The sequence below is a fragment of the Oncorhynchus clarkii genome, chromosome 9, assembly GCF_045791955.1.
Source record: "Oncorhynchus clarkii lewisi isolate Uvic-CL-2024 chromosome 9, UVic_Ocla_1.0, whole genome shotgun sequence".
Taxonomy (NCBI): domain Eukaryota; kingdom Metazoa; phylum Chordata; class Actinopteri; order Salmoniformes; family Salmonidae; genus Oncorhynchus; species Oncorhynchus clarkii.
The window spans coordinates 61,234,357-61,256,961 of NC_092155.1; the positions used below are offsets into that span (position 1 = coordinate 61,234,357).

At 41.9% G+C, this 22,605-nt stretch overlaps 2 protein-coding genes across 2 annotated transcripts; one reads left to right on the forward strand and one right to left on the reverse strand.

The window, feature by feature from the left end:
* Positions 1-873: 873 nt before the first annotated feature.
* Positions 874-13,678, reverse strand: LOC139417329 (SR-related and CTD-associated factor 4-like). The gene is made up of 7 exons (XM_071166596.1): positions 13,506-13,678; positions 6,971-7,178; positions 6,498-6,555; positions 6,351-6,384; positions 5,586-6,145; positions 1,930-2,067; positions 874-1,841 (listed from the first exon to the last, which is right to left on the reverse strand). Exons 2-7 carry the CDS (start codon positions 7,102-7,104, stop codon positions 1,275-1,277), a joined length of 1,491 nt encoding a protein of 496 aa, XP_071022697.1. The 5' UTR covers positions 7,105-7,178; positions 13,506-13,678; the 3' UTR covers positions 874-1,274.
* Positions 13,679-15,320: 1,642 nt separating this feature from the next.
* LOC139417330 (sodium/potassium-transporting ATPase subunit beta-1-interacting protein 3-like) lies at positions 15,321-19,039 on the forward strand. The gene is made up of 5 exons (XM_071166597.1): positions 15,321-15,479; positions 16,455-16,592; positions 17,951-18,031; positions 18,198-18,395; positions 18,955-19,039. Exons 1-5 carry the CDS (start codon positions 15,426-15,428, stop codon positions 19,018-19,020), a joined length of 537 nt encoding a protein of 178 aa, XP_071022698.1. The 5' UTR covers positions 15,321-15,425; the 3' UTR covers positions 19,021-19,039.
* The last annotated feature ends 3,566 nt before the right edge of the window (positions 19,040-22,605 follow it).

Here is a 22,605-nt window from a genome sequence, read left to right on the forward strand (position 1 = left end):
TTACATCAGGAACGCACAATCCCTCCATCAGTGCTCAGACTGTCCGCAATAGGCTGAGAGAGGTTGGACTGAGGGCTTGTAGGCCTGTTGTAAGGCAGGTCTTCACCAGACATCACCGGCAACAATGTCACCTATGGGCACAAACCCACCATCGCTGGCCCAGACAGGACTGGCAAAAAGTGCTCTTCACTGACGAGTCGCGGTTTTGTTTCACCAGGGGTGATGGTCGGATTCGCGTTTATCGTCGAAGGAAAGAACGTTACACAGAGGCCTGTACTCTGGAGCAGGATCGATTTGGAGGTGGAGGGTCCGTCATGGCCTGGGGCGGTGTGTCACAGCATCATCGGACTGAGCTTGTTGTCATTGCAGGCAATCTCAACGCTGTGCGTTGCAGGGAAGACATCCTCCTCCCTCATGTGGTACCCTTCCTGCAGGCTAATCCTGCTCGTTCTGTGAATGATTTACTGCAAGACAGGAATGTCAGTGTTTTGCCATGGCCAGTGAAGAGCCCAGATCTCAATCCCATTGAGCACATCTGGGACCTGTTGGATCGGAGGGTGAGGGCTAGGGCCATTCCCCCCAGAAATGTCCGGGAACGTGCAGGTGCCTTGGTGGAAGAGTGGGGTAACATCTCACTGCAAGAACTGGCAAATCTGGTGCAGTCTATGAGGAGGAGATGCACTGCAATACTTAATGCAGCTGGTGGCCACACCAGATACTGACTGTTACACCAGATACAGACCCCCCCCCCCCAGGGACACATTATTCCATTTCTGTTAGTCACATGTCTGTGGAACTTGTTCAGTTTATGTCTCAGTTGTTGAATCTTGTTATGTTCATACAAATATTTACACATGTTAAGTTGGCTGAAAATAAACGCAGTTGACAGTGATGACATTTCTTTTTTTGCTGAGTTTATTTCTATGATTTTACCCACTAAAATGGGTGAAGAATTTAGGCAATTTTCCCTCTAATTGTGCTGTGCACATTGTTAAAATAGTGCTACCATCCTACAGATTTCTCTGTAATAGTTTTGTGCTCATTTCTCATCACTACCTTTGGATTCAAGATAGGGGTTTGACCCAGCAAAGGACTTTCTCTTCAGCCCGTTAACCACTGACCAACCATTTTGCCCTAGGCTCTGAAAGGCAGGAAGTTATGACTGTAATGTAGACAGTATGTGTGAGTGAGCATGAGAGGGGCTCAACCAGCTCTTCCCAACCGTGGTCTTCTTTTTGCTGGGAAGGAGGTAAGAGGTCAGATAGGTCACAGCCTTAGAGCCCAGTGACATACATCTCCATGCCGTCGTTGAAGGTGAAGATGGTGGTGGTGCTGGAGTTGGCAGTTCCGCCCTGCTTCAGTTCCCCAATGCTCTCGTACAGGTTCTCCCCGGGCAGCAGCAGGGCTTTGGCTGGAAGGTGCTGTAACTTGGGGGTCTGCTGTGTGGGCGGCGGCGGGGGAGGCTGCTGCTGCTGCAAGGGTTGATGGGATTTCTTCCTCCTGGGCCTGAGTGTGGCGCAGGTGTTTGGAGGCCGTTCGGTTCCTCCAACTCGCTTCCAACCACCACCACCTTCCATAGGCTCATAAGTGGGGTCGCACTCCTCCCCCGTCTCGATGGACTCATAACAGTGGTCTTCCAGAGTGGCAGAGGCTCCTCCGATGGGTTTCCCCTCTTGCGGGGCCCAGGTCTGTGGCTTGACCACCACACTGAATCCCCCATCTCGCTCCCGGTCCCGGTCACCACGCCCCAAGGTCCGGAAGCCAATGTTTGCTGGAGGAGACCCAGGAACAGTTCTCTTCTTCTTGCCTGGTTTGCATACCTTGGAGTACATCTCTGCAACCTGTAAACCACACAGCACAGGACAACCGTCAGTACAAATCAAACTGATATACACACATACAGTACTTTGTAATGACATACATACTCACCATAGCAGTGGAAGGCTGTATGTTCTCTCCACTGTGAGGACTCAGAGGGCCTAACGGTTTGTTTTGGAGCATGGTGATGTCATCATCCTCTGGAGGCTTCCATATGTACTGCTCTCCATTACCCATGAACACGGCCTCCTGCCAGCCAATCAGAGAACAGGATGAATGGGTTGTCAACTTCATATGATTAAGAGGAAACACAAAAATAAAACAAATAAAACAATGCTTTTGTATAATACTTGGTGGACTGTAATGAAAAGTAATGTTTCAGGCTTACTGTTCAAAATCCCTTTTTGCTCCCCTCTGCTAAGGAGTATACAAGTCAGTCCATTAAACCTCTACGGGATTGGTGTCCCTAAACCGGGACGGTTATGCTAACGTGCGCTAATGTAACTAGAATGACGTTGTAAGTAAAAGCCAACTTTCCAGGACATAGACATGTCTTATATGGGCAGAAAGCTTAAATTCTTGTTAGTCGAACTGCAGTGTCCAATTTACCAGTGGTGGAAAAAATACCTAATTGTCATACTTGAGTAAAAGTAAAGATACCTCAATAGAAAATAACTCAAGTAAGAGTAGAAGTCACCCAGTAAAATTCTATTTGAGTAAAAGTCTAAAAGTATTTGGTTTAAAATATACTTAAGTATAAAAAGTAAATGTAACTGCTAAAATATACTTAAGTATCAAGAGTAAAATTATAAATCATTTTAAATTCATTATATCAAGCAAAGTAGACGCCACTATTTAGGACAGCCATGGGCACACTCCAACATTCAGACATAATTTACAAACGAAGCATGTGCGTTTAGTGAGTCCGCCAGGTCAGAGACAGTAGGGATGACCAGGGATGTTCTGTTGATAAGTGCGTGATTTGGACAATTTTTCTGTCCTTCTAAGATTTAAAAATGTAACGAGTACTTTTGGGTGTCACGGAAAATGTATGGAGTAAAAAGTACAATATTTTCTTAAGGAATGTAGTAAAGTAAAAGTAAAAGTTGTCAAAAATATAAATAGTAAAGTAAAGTACAGATACCCCCAAAAAATACTTAAGTAGTACTTTAAAGTATTTTTACTAAAGTACTTTACACCAGTGCAATTTACAATAGCTATTACAGTGAAAAAATACAATGCTATTGTTTGAGGAGAGTGCACAACAACAAAACACTTTTATCACAGCTGGTTTGATACATTCACCTCTGAAGGTAAATAATGTACTTACATTCAGTAATCTTGTCATCCTGAGAGTCCCAGAGATATAAATGTACCATAGTTTAGTTTGATAAAATCTATTTTTATATTCAAATGGTGTCTCTTCAGCTTTCATTTCTTTCATCACATTCCCAGTGGGTCAGAAGTTTACATACACTCAGTTAGTATTTGGTAGCATTGCCTTTAAAATTGTTGAACTTCGGTCACGTTTCAGGTAGCCTTCCACAAGCTTCCCACAATAAGTTGTGTGAATTTTGGCACATTCCTCCTGATAGAGCTGGTGTAACTGAGTCAGGTTTGTAGGCCTCCTTGCTCGCACACGATTTTTCAGTTCTGCCCACAAATTTTGTATAGGATTGAGGTCAGGGCTTTGTGATGGCCACTCAAATACTTTGACGTTTTTGTCCTTAACTTTGGAAGTATGCTTGGGGTCATTGTCCATTTGGAAGACCCATTGGCGACCAACTTCCTGACTGATGTCTTGAGATGTCGCTTCAATATATCCACATAATTTTCCTTCCTCATGATGCCATTTTGTGAAGTGCACCAGTCCCTCCAGCAGCAAAGCACCCCCACAACATGATGCTGCCACCCCCGTACTTCACAGTTGGGATGGTGTTCTTCGGCTTGCAAGAATCCCCTTTTTTTCCTCCAAACATAACGATGGTCATTATGGCCAAAAAGTTATATTTTTGTTTCATCAGACAAGAGGACATTTCTCCAAAAAGTACAATCTTTGTCCCCATGTGCAGTTGTAAACCGTAGTCTGGCTTTTTTTATGGCGGTTTTGGAGCAGTGGCTTCTTCCTTGCTGAGCGGCCTTTCAGGTTATGTCTATATAGGACTCGTTTTACTGTGGATATAGATACTTTTGTACCTGTTTCCTCCAGCATCTTCACAAGATCCTTTGCTGTTGTTCTGGGATTGATTTGCACTGTTCGCACCAAAGTACGTTCATCTCTAGGAGACAGAATGCATCTCCTTCCTGAGCACTATGACGGCTGCGTGGTCCCATGGTGTTTATACTTGCGTACTATTGTTTGTACAGATGAATGTGGTACCTTCAGACGTTTGGAAATTGTTCCCAATGATGAACCAGACTTGTGGAGGTATACAACTTTTTCTGAGGTCTTGGCTAATTTATTTTGATTTTCCCATGATGTCAAGCAAAGAGGGACTGAGTTTGAAGGTAGGCTTTGAAATACATCCACAGGTACACCTCCAATTGACTCAAATTATGTCAATTATCCTATCTGAAGCTTCTAAAGCCATGACATAATTTCCTGTAATTTTCCAAGCTGTCTAAAGGCACAGTCAATTTAGTGTATGTAAACTTCTGACCCACTGGAATTGTGACACAGTGAAATAATCTGTCTGTAAACAATTGTTGGAAAAATGACTTGTGTCATGCACAAAGTAGATGTCCTAACTGACTTTCCCAGAACTGTAGTTTGTTAACAATAAATTTGTGGAGTGCTTGAAAAACTAGTTTTAATGACTCCAACCTAAGTGTATGTAAACTTCAACTGTAGATGTGTGAAGGTTAGTGTTTTTTCTGTAGGGGAGGTAATTATCCATCATGTTTGACATTCCTGTATGTGTGTAAATGTAACATTTTTATTATCATAGCATTTTTGTATGTTCTCTATAGTTATGTACTTGAAAATGTATCAATTGACCAATTCGGGCACATTTGGGCAAACTTGATAAAATATATAGTGTAGTAATGTAATGCTTCACTGGATCAGTCTGAAACTTTGCACACACACTGCTGTCATCTGGTGGCCAATATCTAAATTACACAAACTCCTATCTGGATATATAGCCTTTCTCTTGAATTTCAAAGATGATGAAGATTTTTTTTAATAGAAAACGCATATTTTTGTGTTCGTATTATCTTTTACCAAATCTAATGTGTTATATTATCCTACATTCATTTCACATTTCCACAAACTTCAAAGTGTTTCCTTTCAAATGGTATCAAGAATATCATATCCTTGCTTCAGGTCTATAACTACAGGCAGTTATATTTGGGTATGTCATTTTAGGTGGAAATTGAAAAAAAGGGTCCGATCCTTAAGAGGTTTTAAAATGGGCCTTGAGAGAGGAAATGTGTGCAAACAGACATATAAATGCATTTCATTTGGCTCTAAACATTACAATTAAATGTGTAGCTCTTACAGAATTGCTTGAGCTACAAAGAGGCATCAGGAGAAATCGACTTTCATTGCTCTATATACAAAACACATAAACACACACAAATACAACCTTTAGTAATACATGTAGGGAACTGCAAAGACACGTACAAATAGGCAGAAAAATGCAGTGAAATGAATCAACATTTCTGAACACATTGCCTTCGTCACAAGGTCTGACTCTGGCAAGAACTTCCTACATGAACAAACTTTATCTTTATCATTCTGTACCATCAGCCATTTCTCTACCAACCTTGGGGAAGGTGGGCAGCTTGAAAGCATCCACGTTTTTCCGGGGCATCTTCATACTGTGAGGGTGTGGCGGAGGCGGGGCAGGGTGTGATGGTGGGGCGTGGCGGGGAGGCGGCACCGGTGCCTCCCCCATATCGGTCCCGCTGTCTCTCTTCTGGGGGACAGCCTTGTCCACCTTCCGGAGCTTCCGGACGCAGGCGTACTCTGCAGTCGTCTCCGGGGGGTGTGGAGGAGCCATGGCCTGGGGGATGGGCTCAGGCTCGGGGAGCGGTTCATTCAACCCATCCCCGTCTAGATCAGGGGGGGCAGGGGTGTTGGCTGGGACGGCCGGAGGGGCTGGGGTGTCGGTCTCTCCGGCCCTGCCCACTATGGCGTAGAGGTTGTTATCAGGGCCACGCTTCGGGGAGGAGCGTTGACCTACCTCAGAGTAGGTGTGCTCCCCGTCCTCTCCGGTGCCAGAGGGGATCTGGGGTAGCGTCCTTCCCCCTGACCGGAGGTCGGAGTTGGACCGGCGGCTGGGCAGGAGGTCCATGCTAGATGGACGGTTCTTTTTAGATGACTCTGCAGGACACATGGAAACCAGAAAGGTTGGCATTCTTTCACCTACAGTATATGAAAAAAAGCCTTGTAAAAGTGGTAAGGATCATTGTTTGTTATGTGGTGAATATTTCTACAAACTGAGCTGAACAGTGACACTCTTATGCCTAAGAGTTCTACTCACTTTTGCCATTGCAGTTTAGCTTGTTCATCTCACCGTCCGACTTGCTGATGGAACGCAGCTTTGACTGCCTGAGTATACTCTAACAACACATAAACAGACAAATGTTTTTATCAATTGCTTGCGAATGCTAAATGTATCCATGTTTTACCTAAAGTGTTAAATGTGGTTATTGGAGTGATCTCTACGACTCACCATGTCCATCAACCTGTGTTTCCCACTTTCACTGGAGACATTATGCGTCTTTCCCTTCCTATATTAAACACAACAGTTAATGTATTATAAACATGCAAACAGCTGTGTCCGTGCGTGTGTCCGTGTGTACGTGTGTACGTGCGTGTGTACGTGTGTCCGTGTGTACGTGTGTACGTGCGTTCGTACAGGTGTTACGGACGTCACGCTGCTTGCTAAGCGAGTACCACTTCCTCCTGATTCGGCTCGCAACGAGAGGCTCGAACCCAGGACCTCTGCCTTGCTAGCACACGTAACCACCCTCCTTGACAACGTACCGACCATTTAAACTATCAAAAGATAGCTAATTCGATAGCTCCATCGGGAAAATTACAAACTAGCTGTGGAGTGAGTTTACAGTATGTTCTTAACTCTGTTACTCATAAATGTGTGTATATCCATGTGTGCACATGGTCATGCACATTAACTTGTCTCACCTCTGACAGCCCACACAGAGCACCACGATGAGGATGGTGACGATGAAGGCTGAGGCAGCAGCGATGGCACCCAGCAGCAGAACCTTGCCGTAGGTAGGAGACGTGAAGTTCAGCCCGTCCTGCATGGAGGCCATGTGGGAGCGCTGGCGCTCTCTCTCTCACAACCACACACTCACCACACACATGCACACCACAACCTCCCTGGGATCTGCCGAGATGGAGAAGGAGAGGAAAGAGATGGGTTGTTTGTCATACAGATCAGCTGGTCTTATTTAAGAACACAGAATTAAAATGGGGATTGGGGCAAACATATCATTCAAATAAATGGAGAACATGTTATGACACACAACAGTTACTTCTATTGCTCTAGTTGCACCAATAACAAACAAAAGGAAGACAGGAATATACAAAAAGGTCAACCATAGCATTTCTGACACTCATTTTCTTTGTCCTTCTCTTTTCTGTCTCTCTTCCCCTCCATTGACTGTCATTTACCCTCTGGCCTCTTTATCTTCCATTGGGCTTGTTAAGGATTTGTGCCATTTTTTTCTCTATGCTTTCTGACAGATCCAAAAACATCAGGTCGCTAACCTGTAGTGTCCAAAGAGCCCATCAATTCTAGATGAATATCAGTCCCAGCAATGGAGTTGATATCCAGATTCAAATTTGTGCTGGATTAATGTCTTTGAAACGAACACAGTGTAGTCTAAACCGTACACTTAGTCTTCAGTCTACACAGGGACCATCCTTACCAGGACCTTTCCTCCACACACAGATATCAATCATCCCTGAGACACCAGTTGAAGATATTCTGATATATTTGTTTGTTTAAGTGTAATATAATTCTTCACCTCTGTAATTATCATAGTTTTCCAAAGTTTTTAATCATTTGTTCAAAACACTGTAAATATTGCAGAGTCAATGAGTCACAGCGAAGATAAAATTACTGCAATACAGACAGGCACAGGAACAGAGAGAGGAGGCCCACATTGTTATCTTATTCCAAAACCAAAGAGAAGACAGAGAACAGAGGAAACAATATTTTCTTAGATTTTTTTTGGGTCCTCCAAGCTTTTTCCTCTCTCAGTGAAAGAGATGTTTTAGGTAGGCAGTTTGGTTCAAACAATGAGGACAAGTTCTTATCAGGATTGTTTAATGATGCCCTCCAAATCTCCAAGGGACATCAGATATGCAGATGTGTTTCTGATATATCTGTCCTGGGACACTCTTCAAGGTTGACTAATGATTTACTTATTGAACTACACATTTACAGAAGCAAAAATATTCACCACCAATGGTTTGAACCAGCAACCATCAAGGTACTAGCCTATTTTGAAACAGGTTCCCAAACCTCTTCTCGCATATATATTCATTGGAGAATATACTGTAACGCTCTTCAAACGAAACGATTCATATGACTTATCCCACTCTGGTCTACAGTAGAGTCTAAAGTCTCTATACCCTCAACTTTCATGACTTCCCCAGAGCATATCATAGCCTCTTGTTGACCAACAGTTGAGGCTGAGTAGGTACGGTCTCAATTAGTACATGGAAGGAAAGAGAGAGGATCAACTTTGCCTCTGCATGTGGCTATTGGGACATCTGTGCTTCTGAATATATTAATGCTAACTATGGAGTGCCATAACATGGCATGAAAAACATTTGACATTTAAATCCTCAGGACACACAGCATGCTGAGGTACAGTATATTATGCCTTGCTGTCCTTGTTAACAGTACAACATTGTTTTAGGCCCCACTACCCCCATCTCCTCTCGAACACTGGTTCAGACCAGCTGCTAGATAATTAGTAGGAACAGTATGTCCAGTTTCACAGGTGCTTTTCCCCTCTTCAATTAACTCCTACTAGGTTACTCCTATTTCCTTCTCTTTCTCTCCCTCACACACACAAACACACCATTTTCTCCCCTCTCTGTCTGGCATCCCTATCTCTCAACCATCTCTTCAATTTGACATAATAGTAAATTGTCTCCTACAAACAGAGAGCTCTGCACTGAATCCTGTTCCAGTATAGAGGAAACAGGTGGGGAGGTGTGTGGGGGGTTCCCAACATGTGGAAATTCCCAACATATGGAAATTCCTGACAGGGAATATCACCACCAACAGACACTGTATGCATTATTCTGCCAAGTGTTGATACGGTATCTTTGAAGCATTTATCTTATATCCTCTTTGGGATTGGGAGTAGATAATCAGTGGAATGCACGCACTTTGTTTTCATGTTATCCAGAAGAGTGTCAATGGTGGTCAGATCAATTCAGTGGCTATGGGACCAATGAGCCAATTTGGTATGCACTAACATGGTTAGTATTGTAGCTCATTAGCATACTAGTGTGGTGATCCAAAATGGCTGAAACAGCTCAGTTAAATTAGCTTTAGCCTTACCATTGCAGTGTGGTGTGATGGTGGTCTGTACAGTGCTATTAGGGCACATGCAAATGATATGGGAGACAATGTTCTGATTCCTCCAAAACTATGGTTTCATCCAAACCGCCTTCAGCTTTCTCACAAGAACGACACAGAGTGCTTTCAACAGAGCCCAAACGCTGGCAATTAAATCCCTGGTTGATATATGTTAATATAATTTATTAATAAAATGCATTTTGCTACACTAGAGCAACTGTCAATCCCTACATACAGCTCTTTTGGCAATGACTGTACAATATATTGAGGCAGGAAACATGCTTTATCACACTTCTGCGTTACCTTACTACTTAATGGACGTACTTATATATTGTATACTGTGTGTAAAACATGTCCTAAAAATGTTAAAGGCAGGAGGTGAAAAAACCTGTAACATTATAAAATGTAAAACATTTCTCACCAGAATTCAACTGTCAACACTCTCCCCAGAGTTCACCCAGAATATGTATTTTGTAACACTCTCACCAGAATATCCTGAAACACCCAAATGGATCCACAATGACATTCTATTCATTCACAATTCTGACAGATTCCAGTGTAACTACACCTAAATCACATTGAGAACAGACCACAGATGTAGAGAGCAAGAGCAAGGCAAGAGGAAGAGAGGAAGCAGAGTAGGGCTGGAAGGAAGGTGAGGAAGAAAAAGAGAGGCCATCAGCATGTGAGTAGGAGTTCTGTGGCAGGTGCTTGAAGGAGCTGAAAAGCTGATGATGAGAAGAGGCTGTCATTTCCAGTCTGTCTCTCTTTCTCTCTCTGCGTTTCCCCTAGGTTCTTATGCAGAATGACGCCTCATCACTGCAGTGTAATCTCTGGCCCTAGAGCTCTTTCTCTAAACAAACCAATTGGACGTTGCGCTCCGAGCAAAGCAGTCAAATGGCCCTCAACCAGAGGCTCCTCTGCTAAACAAAGACCCTCTCCCCAGCCAGATAAAATCCCCTCATCCTATGGCACTCTACTACGCATTTAAACCGCTAACTGTAAATGCTCAATCTTCTTCTAATCAATCTGGTCCTTCCCCATATCCCTCACTCTAGACATCCCCTTGTGCTGCCCTACCTGCCTGGGTGTAAGTGTAGTGACTGGCCATGATGTCGGGGTATCAGTGAGCTAAGGTGAGGACATATGTTGTGGGTCCTTGAGAGGCAAGTTTTAGAGTATTTTGACGCACCTCTTTGTGCCTACATTATGTATTTATGCCTGTATATCCATGCTCATCTGTTTTGTGAAGATGGGATCTGGGGGGTTTAAGATACTGGGATTGAAATCTTAAAAAATGTGGCTGTGCTTGTTAACCTACCATCAGCCCTTAAGCATCATATGCACTAAAGATTACCCCCTCATGGCTGATTGCAAATGGCCCACTCTACAAAACAAAACCAAAGTCACTAATAAATATTTTTCTAACAATACAACACAACAACAACTGAATCATTTTCTAATTATTTGGCGTAGAAACACTCATGTATTCACCAGATCCTTTTTATCCTAGTAAGAGACTCACATTCTGTGATTTGCTTGTTATAGCCAAGAAGGAGGGAGGGAGGGAGGGAGGGAGGGAGGGAGGGAGGGAGGGAGGGAGGGAGGGAGGGAATGCAGAAGTCAGTGAAAGAAACAAAAAAATGTTTGGGAGAAGCACGTAACTGGAACATCCTTCATAAACCCCAGGCCCATACAAACAGATCTTCCTCTGCCTCAAATCTAGGGCTCCAGTAATTAAAACATGTCAGCACTCCCTCTCTCCACCTCTCTCTGGGTGATTTCTATGCTATCAGTTGAGCACAGGGAAATAAATTATTACAGGATGTTCCTTTAGTTTAAAACGAATATGAAAGACCAACCGAAGCATGCAATGCTCCAGTAATATAATCCATAGACAAATAAGGAGTAACAGCAACACCTTAGAGTTGGTAGGCTAGGGTTACCCTAATTAGTATACACACAAAAAGAATACATGTATCAAAAAAGAGACCTTTGTAAAAATCATTCTGGGGGTTCCAAGTCAATTGTGTGGTCTCCAAAATACTGCTAATGGCAGTTCTGACACTTCTTTCAGGTGTCAAGAACAGTGAGTGGACAGAGGTAATTGTGTTAAGTGGCTAAACCTCCAACTGGGAATGCATCCAACTGGGAATGTTTCTGGAACCTTTAGGTAGCCTAAAGTTCCAGTAGAATTCCCATTGATCAGCCTTATTGTTTACCAATACAGTCAATCAATACACCAAAACATGATCACATGATGAATGTCCCCTAGAGACATAGTATGATGCCAAATTAAGGCATTTTACTGGTGGTCAGTAATCTGCTTATCCATCACATCATCAAAACCTTTCACACACACACACACACACACACACACACACACACACACACACACACACACACACACACACACACACACACACACACACACACACACACACACACACACACACACACACACACACACACACACACACACACACACACACACACACACACTCATTGTCTCTATTCTCTATGTCCTGAACTGTCCCTGGCCACAGCAAGCAGAGCAGCTCATCTGCTTCAATGCTGATCAATCAATTGGGAGAGAGCAGACCCTTATATCTGAGTCATTCCAGTCACACACACACACACCACAGAGCACAATTACCCACAATTCAAAACCCATGGGTCTGTGTGTGTGTGCATGTGTGAGAGAAAGAAAGAGATGTATGATCCTGTGATCCTGTGATGAAAGAGGTCAAATACTTGCTTGCAATAAGATGAACCATTTTAGCCCTGAGTGAGGGAGAATATTGTCTCTGAGAGCATTCTCAGTTGCATGTTTTCACCCATGCATATGTGTGAGTATTGGGTGCCATAAAGACTTCATAGGCTACAGGAAGCTGCTCATATACTGGCCCTGTGGTTCTTCTCCCCCTCCATGGCTCTGAACTCCAACTGAGATGATTTTGTCTACACCTTATACAGCGGACAAAAGCAAATCCCAAACCACATTTCTCCTTTGATACATTTGATCCTGTAGCAGGCTCAGACATATGTATTCTCCACAAGTAAGCAACACACGTAGGCTACACGCGCGTGCGTATAGAGAGAAGGGTGTTAAACGCTTCCTAACCATCAGTCCAGTAGTCTGCTATGTGCCCGTATAATGATTCGCGCCCTTGCCTGCACCAACCACAACACTCTCATAGGCTGGGTTTTAACATCGAGAACCCCGACAGCTCAAACTGCGGTGGTTCCGGAGACAACAGGTTAGAGCCCAAACACCGAGCAGGCATGGCACACCATGACACTGGCCATAACAGAGAAGACGGTGTGAACAGATAGATCACGCAAGGCGAATTTGGCAGTGCCAAGGCATTTGTCAAAGAATGCCATCCCCAAAAAGGTTCAAATCGATGCAGTGGTGTGTGTGTGGTTTCATTCACTGTCTGACTAAACTTGGGGACCTCTATTCGTTTACCCCTTAGTCTATGGTTCCCTCCATAATTAAAGCATTTTAAAAAAACATGTCAAGATCAAAGTGAAAATGAACGCACAACGCCGGTGTTGCTTGGTCCCTAAGGTCAGCATCTTGCAACTCACACCACAAAGACATACCCCCATTACCCCTTTTTGAAGGGGGGGGGGGGGGGGGGGGGGGGGCAGAAAACAGTCATTGTATCAGTCTAATGTCAATTATCTTTCATGAATCACAGAGGCCTCTTGAAGGCTAAGCATACGACATCGACGTAGGCTACACATAAACGTTTACATATTGCTCGCATCCAGGTTATCTGATAAATCGGTTAATTAGACATCGAATCACAAAAGCCAAGCAGTGCAGTGACATTGTGGCTGTTGCACACGTGTCTGCTGTACTGTATGTAGGACCACTAGAAATTATGGTAACGGAGCCTGTGAACAACACAAAGGAAAAAATCGCACAATGCTATGTATAAAGCTGACCAATCAATGATCAAATGGCAAAATGTGAAAAGGCTAATCAAATGTATGTCAGCAAAAACATCTAGAATCTAATGATGTATATATATGAGAATTTCTCACATGCTGACAGACATGCTTAAGGCAGAGCATTGTGCCAGGAGCTAATCTCATACTCACTCAGCTCAGCGATTCGGGATGCGCGACGGCGCGCAGCATCCACCTTGGTCGGTTCCTTCAAATTCTGCTTCCACTCGGACCATCCACTCCCCACTAGCATAATCAATAAAGGCGATAACCGGAGCTTCTTGTGTTTGAGAAAACATGAGCTTAATGCATCATTGCGTTTGGCATTTTTTGACACCCCCGTCCACCCCCTGTGAATGCGAACCGTTTCCAAAGGGAAAAGCAAAACAAGCAGACAGATTAACTATTTTCCACTGTATCACCTGTGTTGTATCGAACTGTCAGATTTTCCTCCACAGTTTTTCAAACCCCCTCCATCTATCTCTCTACACTCTATTCCTCGCTCAGCTCAATGGTAGAACCATGTGACGGAGAGAATTTGAGAACCCCAATTATTAGTATTTTGTTTCTACCTAGCGCCATCACTCGGGCGGACCGGGAAGCGAATGAATGCAATGGAGACTGGAATAATATTTAATATCTAAACCACAGATGTGGACGCCTGTGCTGAAATAGATGACCATGTATAAACCAGCTGCGAAAAAAGTACCCAATTGTCATACTTGAGTAAAAGTAAAGATGCCTTATTAGAAAATGACTCAAGTAAAAGTGAAAGTTACCCAGTAAAAGTCTAAAACTATTTGGTTTTGAATATACTTAAGTATCAAAAGTAAAAGTACGAATAATTTAAAATTCCTTATATTAAGAAAACCAAACGGCTAAATGTTATTGTTTTTTAAATGTATGGATAGCCAGGGGCACACTCCAACATAATGTTCAAACAAAGCATTTGTGTTTAGTGAATCCGCCAGATCAGAGGCATTAGGGATAACCAGGGATGTTCTCTTGATAAGTGTGTGAATTGGACCATTTTCTGTCCCCCTAAGCTTTTAAAATGTAACGAGTACTTTTGAGTGTAAGAGAAAATGTATGGAGTAAAAATTACATAATTTTCTTTAGGAATGTAGTGGAGTAAAAGTAAAAGTTTTCAAAAATATAAATAGTAAAGTAAAGTACAGATACCCCAAAAAACTACTTAAGTACTACTTTTAAGTATTTTTACTTCAGTACTTTACACCACTGATGTAGACTACTAATAAATGTGTAATACTAATGTGGTGAATGGTATTGATTTTTAATCACCAAGGATGGCTAAAAAAGGTTGGTTGGTCAGGCTAATGTGGTATACATCACTGGATTAAAACGAATAGGCCTATTATTCCGGAGCCTATTTTACTGTCTCACAGGTCACAAGAAGCTGGAGCATAAAATAAAAGCCTTGTGAAAAAGTGTGCCCTCATCACTGTGATTCCAACCTGGCCTAATTGAGTGAAGCTGTCCTTCAGCATCAACCAAACACACGCACAGTGACGTGCGCAGGTTTCCCTGTTTGGTTTATAGACTACATGAGTTTGACTTCCATTTCTAGTAGGCGTCTACTTCCACGGTCCACGATGTGGGAACCAGTGGGTCCCTCTAGGCCTACGGAATGTTTGACGTGACCACAGATGAGGGTTGCTTGAAAGTTAACAATTTGGGGGGTAAGAATGGACCTGTATTTCAGAAAATATCACGGAGACCATTTTGTCTGGGTCTACTCACACCATTGTCCCTTACACCAGCACCACCACATGCTGGCGTTTTACACTAGTAGTCCCAAGCGTCCTTAGCGCCACACCTACCGGAGCATCAGAGTAGGGCTATTACTATGCCCCCTACCCTCCCCCTCGTTGTAACACAGACCTTACGTGTTTTTCATCTCGGCCAGTTTTATTCCACCTCCGCAAACCACAACACGTCCCCGCACCAGAGCTTGTTTTGATATAGGACTATTAAATTTGCCCCTCTGAATTTACTAAAAGTCATATTGCGGTTTCGATTCGCGTATTTGAAACCTGTTTAAGCAGAGATATAATGGGGTGCTGTTCAGGACGATGTATGCTGATCTTCTTCTGCACTCTCCAATTGGTGAGATCATTATTCTGTGATGATGCTATCTCTACTGTTTACATACTTTAAAAACACACCTGCTACCATTGCCTTGCTTTACTTCTTCTCTTGAACGATTACTGCCACTTCCGCTGGCTGATGTTGTTGAAATGGTATACTGATATTGTTAATATTTTCAGATTGAGGAAAGGAAGTAGGCATATTTTACAATTTGAGATATAAACATTTGTACATTATAGCTAGTTCCCACGACTCACGAAACCCAAGTCAAAGAGTCTTAACATTTCCATATCCAACTAAATTGAATAAAAAAATGTTGTAGTAAAATTATGTAGCCTAATAGTTGGACACATATCCTATATTTGTGTTCTGAGAAAAACATATGTAAGTTCTATTAATATAATATAAATATTACGGGTCAATCAAACATCAGTTAATATACATTTTTATCTTGCTAAGATTTTTGTATTCATGCTAATTTATTGTGTGTTTTAGAGTACACCATTTCCATGTTTATCTTGAGTTGCCGAAGGAGAAAGGGAGCCAACCCCCACTCTGTCTGAACCTTAGACTTTGTCCCTGCTCTTTCTTCCCACCCTGCCCCCCTTTTGAGTGATGGAGGAGGGCGACCTCAGAGGACAGAACTCATATCCCTGCTCTTCCCCTCTCCATGCAACATGCTTTGTCCCCCGTGGCTCAGTTACCTTGACAACCCAGAGAGAGCAGTCATCATAGGGAAAAAAATATGTGCAGTGGATGTTTTATAGGGTACATAGGAGGGAAATGTCCATTTAACAAGTCACAACACCATCATCCATCTCTCATTGATTCAGAACCAACTGTAGATTAGAATCTCTGAAGAGTCTGGACCCAGTGAGTGGATGACTTGATAAGATGCTTTATCATGCATAATACTGTAGTAGAGTTCCCCCCCCCCCCCCCCCCCCCCCCCCCCCCCCCCCCCCCTTCTGCTCTCTCCCTTTTACACACCAGATGACAGCATTGGAGAGGCAGGCTTTGGACTTCCTTGGGTACCAGTGGGCTCCCATCATGGTCAACTTCCTGCACATAATTATGGTTATCCTCTGCCTCTTTGGCACCATTCAGTACAGACCACGCTATGTTGTTCTAGTAAGTCACATCTAGGCCACACTACTTTTGTGTTAATCTGCCCCTACCTTGTAATCAACATGGATAATTCAATGAAATGTGTCAATTCTTCATAGAGAATGGAACTGTGTTGAAGCAAAGCCATTTGTATAACTATTGTGGAATAGCGTTGGCCACTGTTTGAATTCTGTCATGTATAGTGATTTGCCGCCATATAAATAGATACACATTACAGTGCATTCGGAAAGTATTCAGTCCTTTTGATTTTTTCCACATTTTGTTACCTTACAGGCTTATTCTAAAATTGATTAAATTGTTTTTTTCTCCCTCATCAATCTACACACAATACTCCATAATGAAAAAGCAAAAACCGTTTACAATTTTTTTGTGCTCCTTTATAAAATAAAAACGTAAATGTCACATTTACATAAGTATTCAAACCCTTTACTCAGTACTTTGTTGAACCAGAATCATGCGTTGTCTTGGCTGTGTGCTTAGTGTCGTTGTCCTGTTGGAAGGTGAACCTTCACCCCAGTCTGAGTTCCTGAGCGCTCTGGAGGAGGTTTTCATCAAGGATCTCTCTGGACTTTGCTCCTTTCATCTTCCCCTCAATCCTAACTAATCTCCCAGTCCCTGCCACTGAAAAACATCCCCACAGCATGATGCTGCCACCACCATGCTTCACCGTAGGGATGGTACCAGGTTTCCTCCAGACGTGATGCTTGGCATTCAGGCCAAAGAGTTCAATCTTGCTTTCATCAGACCAGAGAATCGTGTTTCTCATGGTCTGAGAGTCCTTTAGGTGCATTTTGTCAAACTCAAAGAGGGCTGTCAGGTGCCTTTTACTGAGGAGTGGCTTCCGTCTGGCCACTCTACCATAAAGGCCTGATTGGTGGAAAGCTGCAGAGATGGTTTTCCTTCTAGAAGGTTCTCCCATCTCCACAGAGGAACTCTGTGCCTCGAAACAATCCTGTCTCGGAGCTCTACGGACAATTCCTTTGACCTCATGGCTTGGTTTTTGCTGTGGCATGCACTGTCAACTGTGGGACCTTATATAGACAGGTGTGTGCCTTTTCAAATCATGTTCAATCAATTTAATTTTCCACAGGTGGACTCCAATCAAGTTGTAGAAACATCTCAAGGATGGTCAATGGCAACAGGGTGCACCTGAGCTCAATTTTCGAGTCTCATAGCAAAGGTCTGAATACTTAAGTAAATAAGGTATTTCTGTTTCTAAAAACCTGTGTAGATTGATGAGGAAAAAAATATTTAATCAATTTTAGAATAAGGCTGTAACGTAAAAAGTCAAGGGGTCTGAATACTTTCCGAATGTAGTGTATGTGTCTAAAATGCTCATCAAATATATGTTCATCCCTCAGTACCTGCTGTGGACATTACTATGGGTGGCATGGAATGTCTTTGTGAGCTGTCTCTACTTGGACCTGGGAGGCCTTTCCAAGGTATTGATCACTAATATTCAGACCCACTATCAACTAGCCTAATATATTTGCCACACCTTGAATTGTGTGTTCTTTTGGCATTGAATCAATCAGTCTCTTTTTTTCAAAAAAAATTATATACCATAAACATGTTATCATGAACAACCCATATGCTGTGTCACTGCAGGAGAGCGACCTGCTTTCTCTGGGTGTATCCTCACACCGTTCATGGTGGAAAGACAACAGTCCAGGCTGTGATGACAGGGACCTTCCTGCCACTAGATGGCAGAGTCTGGAGAGCCCAGAATTCATCTCTGCTCTGGGATGCTGGCTGGAATATCAATACATAGAGGTCCTACACTGCATTGTACAAGTCCTAATCTCTGTGAGTTCTCTCTCTCAGGGAGAGGTAAAACAAAACTATAACATTATAAAATGTTAAACATTTCTCACCAGAATTCAACTGTCAACACTCTCCCCAGAGTTCACCCAGAATATGTATTTTGTAACACTCTCACCAGAATATCCTGAAACACCCAAATGGATCCACAATGACATTCTATTCATTCACAATTCTGACAGATTCCAGTGTAACTACACCTAAATCACATTGAGAACAGACCACAGATGTAGAGAGCAAGAGCAAGGCAAGAGGAAGAGAGGAAGCAGAGTAGGGCTGGAAGGAAGGTGAGGAAGAAAAAGAGAGGCCATCAGCATGTGAGTAGGAGTTCTGTGGCAGGTGCTTGAAGGAGCTGAAAAGCTGATGATGAGAAGAGGCTGTCATTTCCGGAGCCAGGTTCCCAGAGCTGCTGCCTTGCTGTCTCTGTCTGTCCACCTCCCCACCCATTTCTCTCCCTCTCAGAAATAAATTCAGAACGTATCTATGCTGTGTTCTTCATTGTAATGTAATGTTGAACTTGTGGTCTCTGTGTTTGTGCCTACAGTTCTTGGGATTTGCCTACGCCTGCTATGTGGTCAGCACCTTCACAGAGGAGGACAGCTGTATGTGAATTTTCAAAGTGCATTTTACACGTGGTCACAACAAACAAGAAAACACACAAACTAGAACAGATACTAAAGCATTAAGTCACAGGCACATAAATGTAATACTATCAATGCCTCTTTTTTTCCTTCCACCCCACTTTTTAGTTATTGTAATCATTTATACCCTTCTAAGTTGGTTCAAACTGTCTAGAGGTTAAAAGAGAAGATTCAATAGAAAAAGTACATTGACCAAGTTAGTGTTGCATCATTATATATTTTTTCATATAATTCTGTTAATTATTTATTTTTTTCAGTTAATTTCATTGGTGGGGTTAATTTAACCAATAAAGCCTGAGGGGGTGAGATATGTGGCCAATATACCACAGCTAAGGGCTGTTCTTAAGCACGACGCAACGTGGAGTGCCTGGATACAGCCCTTAGCCGTCGTCTATTAGCAAAATTGCTATTATAAACTGGTTACCAACGTAATTAGAGCAGTACAACAACATTTTTGTTATACCTGTGGTATACGGTCTGATATACCATGGCTTTCAGACAATCAGCATTCAGGGCTTGAACCACCCAGTTTATAATACCCATCTAAACCATCGCAGTTGTACTTATAGTGTTCAGAATTGGGCTGTATGTGCCATTACTTTCTCAGGGGGAAAAAAATTATACATATTCGGGACACACAGTGTCGTTCCAGACCATACAAACATACGCGTGTGTCTGTGTGCGTGCGTTGGCACATATTTGATATTGTAGTACACTCTTTGAAAAAAGGGTTCCAAAAGGATTCTTTGGCTGTCCCCATAGGATAACCTTTTTTGGGTTCCAGATAGAACCCTCTGTGGAATGGGTTCTACATTTGACCCGAAAAGGGTTCTACCTGGAACCAAAAGGGTTACTCAAAGGGTTGTCCTAAGGGGACAACCGAATAACCTTTTTACCGTAGGTACTAGGTAGCACCTTCTTTTCTAAGTGTATTATTATCTCGCCATCATGTTTTGTTTTACAGACTATAAGTAAAGATTTCAAGTGGGTTGAAAATGACTGACAGGCAAGGAGGGCAGAAGAGGTACAAGAGAGTGGAATATCTCCAGTCAGTGAAACAGAAGACATTCCCACAATGCTCACAAAACATCATTCCTCTGCCTACCAGCACTCTTAATGCATACTAGAGTAAACCAGCATGAGTTCTCTGTTTAATGTAATGATGGTCAATACTAGCTTAATCCCAGATCTGCAAAGGTGGAAAGAGTACAGAAATATCCTACTCAAGTAGCAGCACTGTTAGTTTAATGACATTTTATTCAAGTAGATGTCAAATTACTGGTGTAAAAAAACTACTCAATTAAAATAAAAAAAGTTGAAAATGTAAAATAAAAGTAAAGTAAAAATAAAGAAGTTACTTTTCAAATAAAAACATTGACTTGATACTTAGCTAATTTCGCTAAGGTTACCTGAAAGTTGTTACACATTATCTTTTCCATGCATTACATTAAAACGAAAGAGAGGAAATGAATGTTCAGTGCAAGGAACTAGGAACTAAGTTCAGTGCAACAAGGCACATCTGCATGTAAAAAAACTAAGAATTTGTCAAAATTATACTATTAATATTAGAAAATAAAGTAAACAGTCAAAGTGTATTTATGATTTTAAAAAGCAATACAAAATAAAAATACAAACAATAAAGTTGACAGACTTCAATATACTTCAGACTCCAGAAATAAACATGTCTAATCCTACACCCATTCATCACCCCTTCGTTACTTGTTACTTGTCCATGGGACCGGGTGACATTCACTCACTCACCCATTCACACACACTCACTCCCCCTCTTTCCACTCACTAAATCACTAAATCACTCGCTCACTCACTCACTAAATCACTCACACACACACACACACACACACACAAACTCCCTCTTTCACTCAATTACCAGGGGTGGAAAGAGTACTGAAATATCCTACTCAAGTAGAAGTACTGTTACTTATATAACATTTTACTCAAGTAGAAGTAAAATTACTGACTTTGAAAAAATACCAAAAAAGTACAAGTACTTGGAAAAGCTACTCAATTATAGTAACGAGAGTAGTTGTAATTAGTTACTTTACACCTCTGCAGATCTGTCTGTGTTTTTGCCTGCTCCATTGTCATTGTCAAGTTGTTTGGCATAACTATTCCTAGTTGGCAAGAGAGCAGAAACAGACTGGCACCCAGGCTAGGTCAATACAGGTACACTCAGAACACTACTGATACTTCTGACATAACATGTATCAGTGTGCAGGAAATAGTATTCGTTGTATTATGACATAATGGCACTTTGTAAAAATAAGCAATCATGCAAACAGTTGAATATGGACTGAATCCTATAATTGTGTGTCCTACATTGATGTTAATGAGAGATTTGCACGAAAACTACAGTCACGTGCAAATTATCAAAGTTATGTATACAGATTTCAATTTAGGATTTGGACCTACACTACCGTTCAAAAGTTTGGGGTCACTTTGAAATGTCCTTGTTTTTGAAAGAAAAGCCATTTTTTGTCCATTAAAATGACATCAAATTGATCAGAAGTACAGTGTAGACATTTTTAATGTTGTAAATGACTATTGTAGCTGGAAACGGCTGTTTTTTTAAATGGAATATCTACATAGGCATTATCAGCCTACCATCACTCCTGTGTTCCAATGGCACGTTGTGTTAGCTAATTAAAGTTTATAATTTTAAAAGGCTAATTGATCATTAGAAAACCCTTTTTCAATTAGATATTCCATTTAAAAAATCTGCCATTTTCAGCTACAATAGCCATTTACAACATTAACAATATCCACACTGTGTTTCTGATAAATGTGATGTTATTTTAATGGACAAAAACAATGACATTTCTAAGTGACCCCAAACTTTTGAACGGTAGTGTATGTGAAGGTATCCGTCTGTGTGTCTCTCTCTGTGTGTGTGTGTGTGTTTGTGTTTGTGTGTCTGTATTTCTTTCTCTCTGTGTGTGTGTGTGTGTGTGTGTGTGTGTGTGTGTGTGTGTGTGTTTGTTTGTACACAGTAGTTCATACATGAGAATGTACTGATTCCAGACACCAGAGGAAAATAAAGACATTTAGTAAATAATCTTCAATATTGTGATAGAAATAAGTTAATGTCAGTGGTTCATGTAAAAAACTAAAATCTTAAAGATATAGTCAGGAAGCATCTCCTAGGCCTACCTCTGAATTTCTTCTGAATGTAGATGTCACTGCTGGGGAAAAGCCTTGAATGTATCTTTAAGTGGATTTTGTTGAAATAAACAGCACTTGTCTTTTAGCTAATGTGTGCAATGTGTTTTGTTAGTGTCATATTACTAATTTACTTTCCTTACTACTGATAAAAATCATATTTTTAAAAATATTTTACAAGACAGGTCAGTTAAGAACAAATTCTTATTCTCACTGACGGCCTAGGAACAGTGGGTTAACTGCCTTGTTCAGGGGCAGAACGACAGCTTTTTACCTTGCCAGCTCAGGGAAACTTTCGGTTTGTCTACCTGCCGCTAACCACTAGGCTACCAATCCAATGTTAATCATTGGGTTGGTCAGTGAGTATCACTCAATAT

Bases quoted from the DNA above. Each gene is read 5' to 3' on its own strand.
- LOC139417329 (XM_071166596.1), bottom strand. From the start codon at position 7,104: ATGGCCTCCATGCAGGACGGGCTGAACTTCACGTCTCCTACCTACGGC. The intron at 6,556-6,970 runs GTGAGACAAGTT...TGTTTAATATAG, and splicing joins CTCTGTGTGGGCTGTCAGAG to GAAGGGAAAGACGCATAATG. The intron at 1,842-1,929 runs GTGAGTATGTAT...TGTGGTTTACAG, and splicing joins TACAGCCTTCCACTGCTATG to GTTGCAGAGATGTACTCCAA.
- LOC139417330 (XM_071166597.1), top strand. From the start codon at position 15,426: ATGGGGTGCTGTTCAGGACGATGTATGCTGATCTTCTTCTGCACTCTC. The intron at 15,480-16,454 runs GTGAGATCATTA...TTTACACACCAG, and splicing joins TCTTCTGCACTCTCCAATTG to ATGACAGCATTGGAGAGGCA. The intron at 18,032-18,197 runs GTATTGATCACT...GTGTCACTGCAG, and splicing joins ACCTGGGAGGCCTTTCCAAG to GAGAGCGACCTGCTTTCTCT.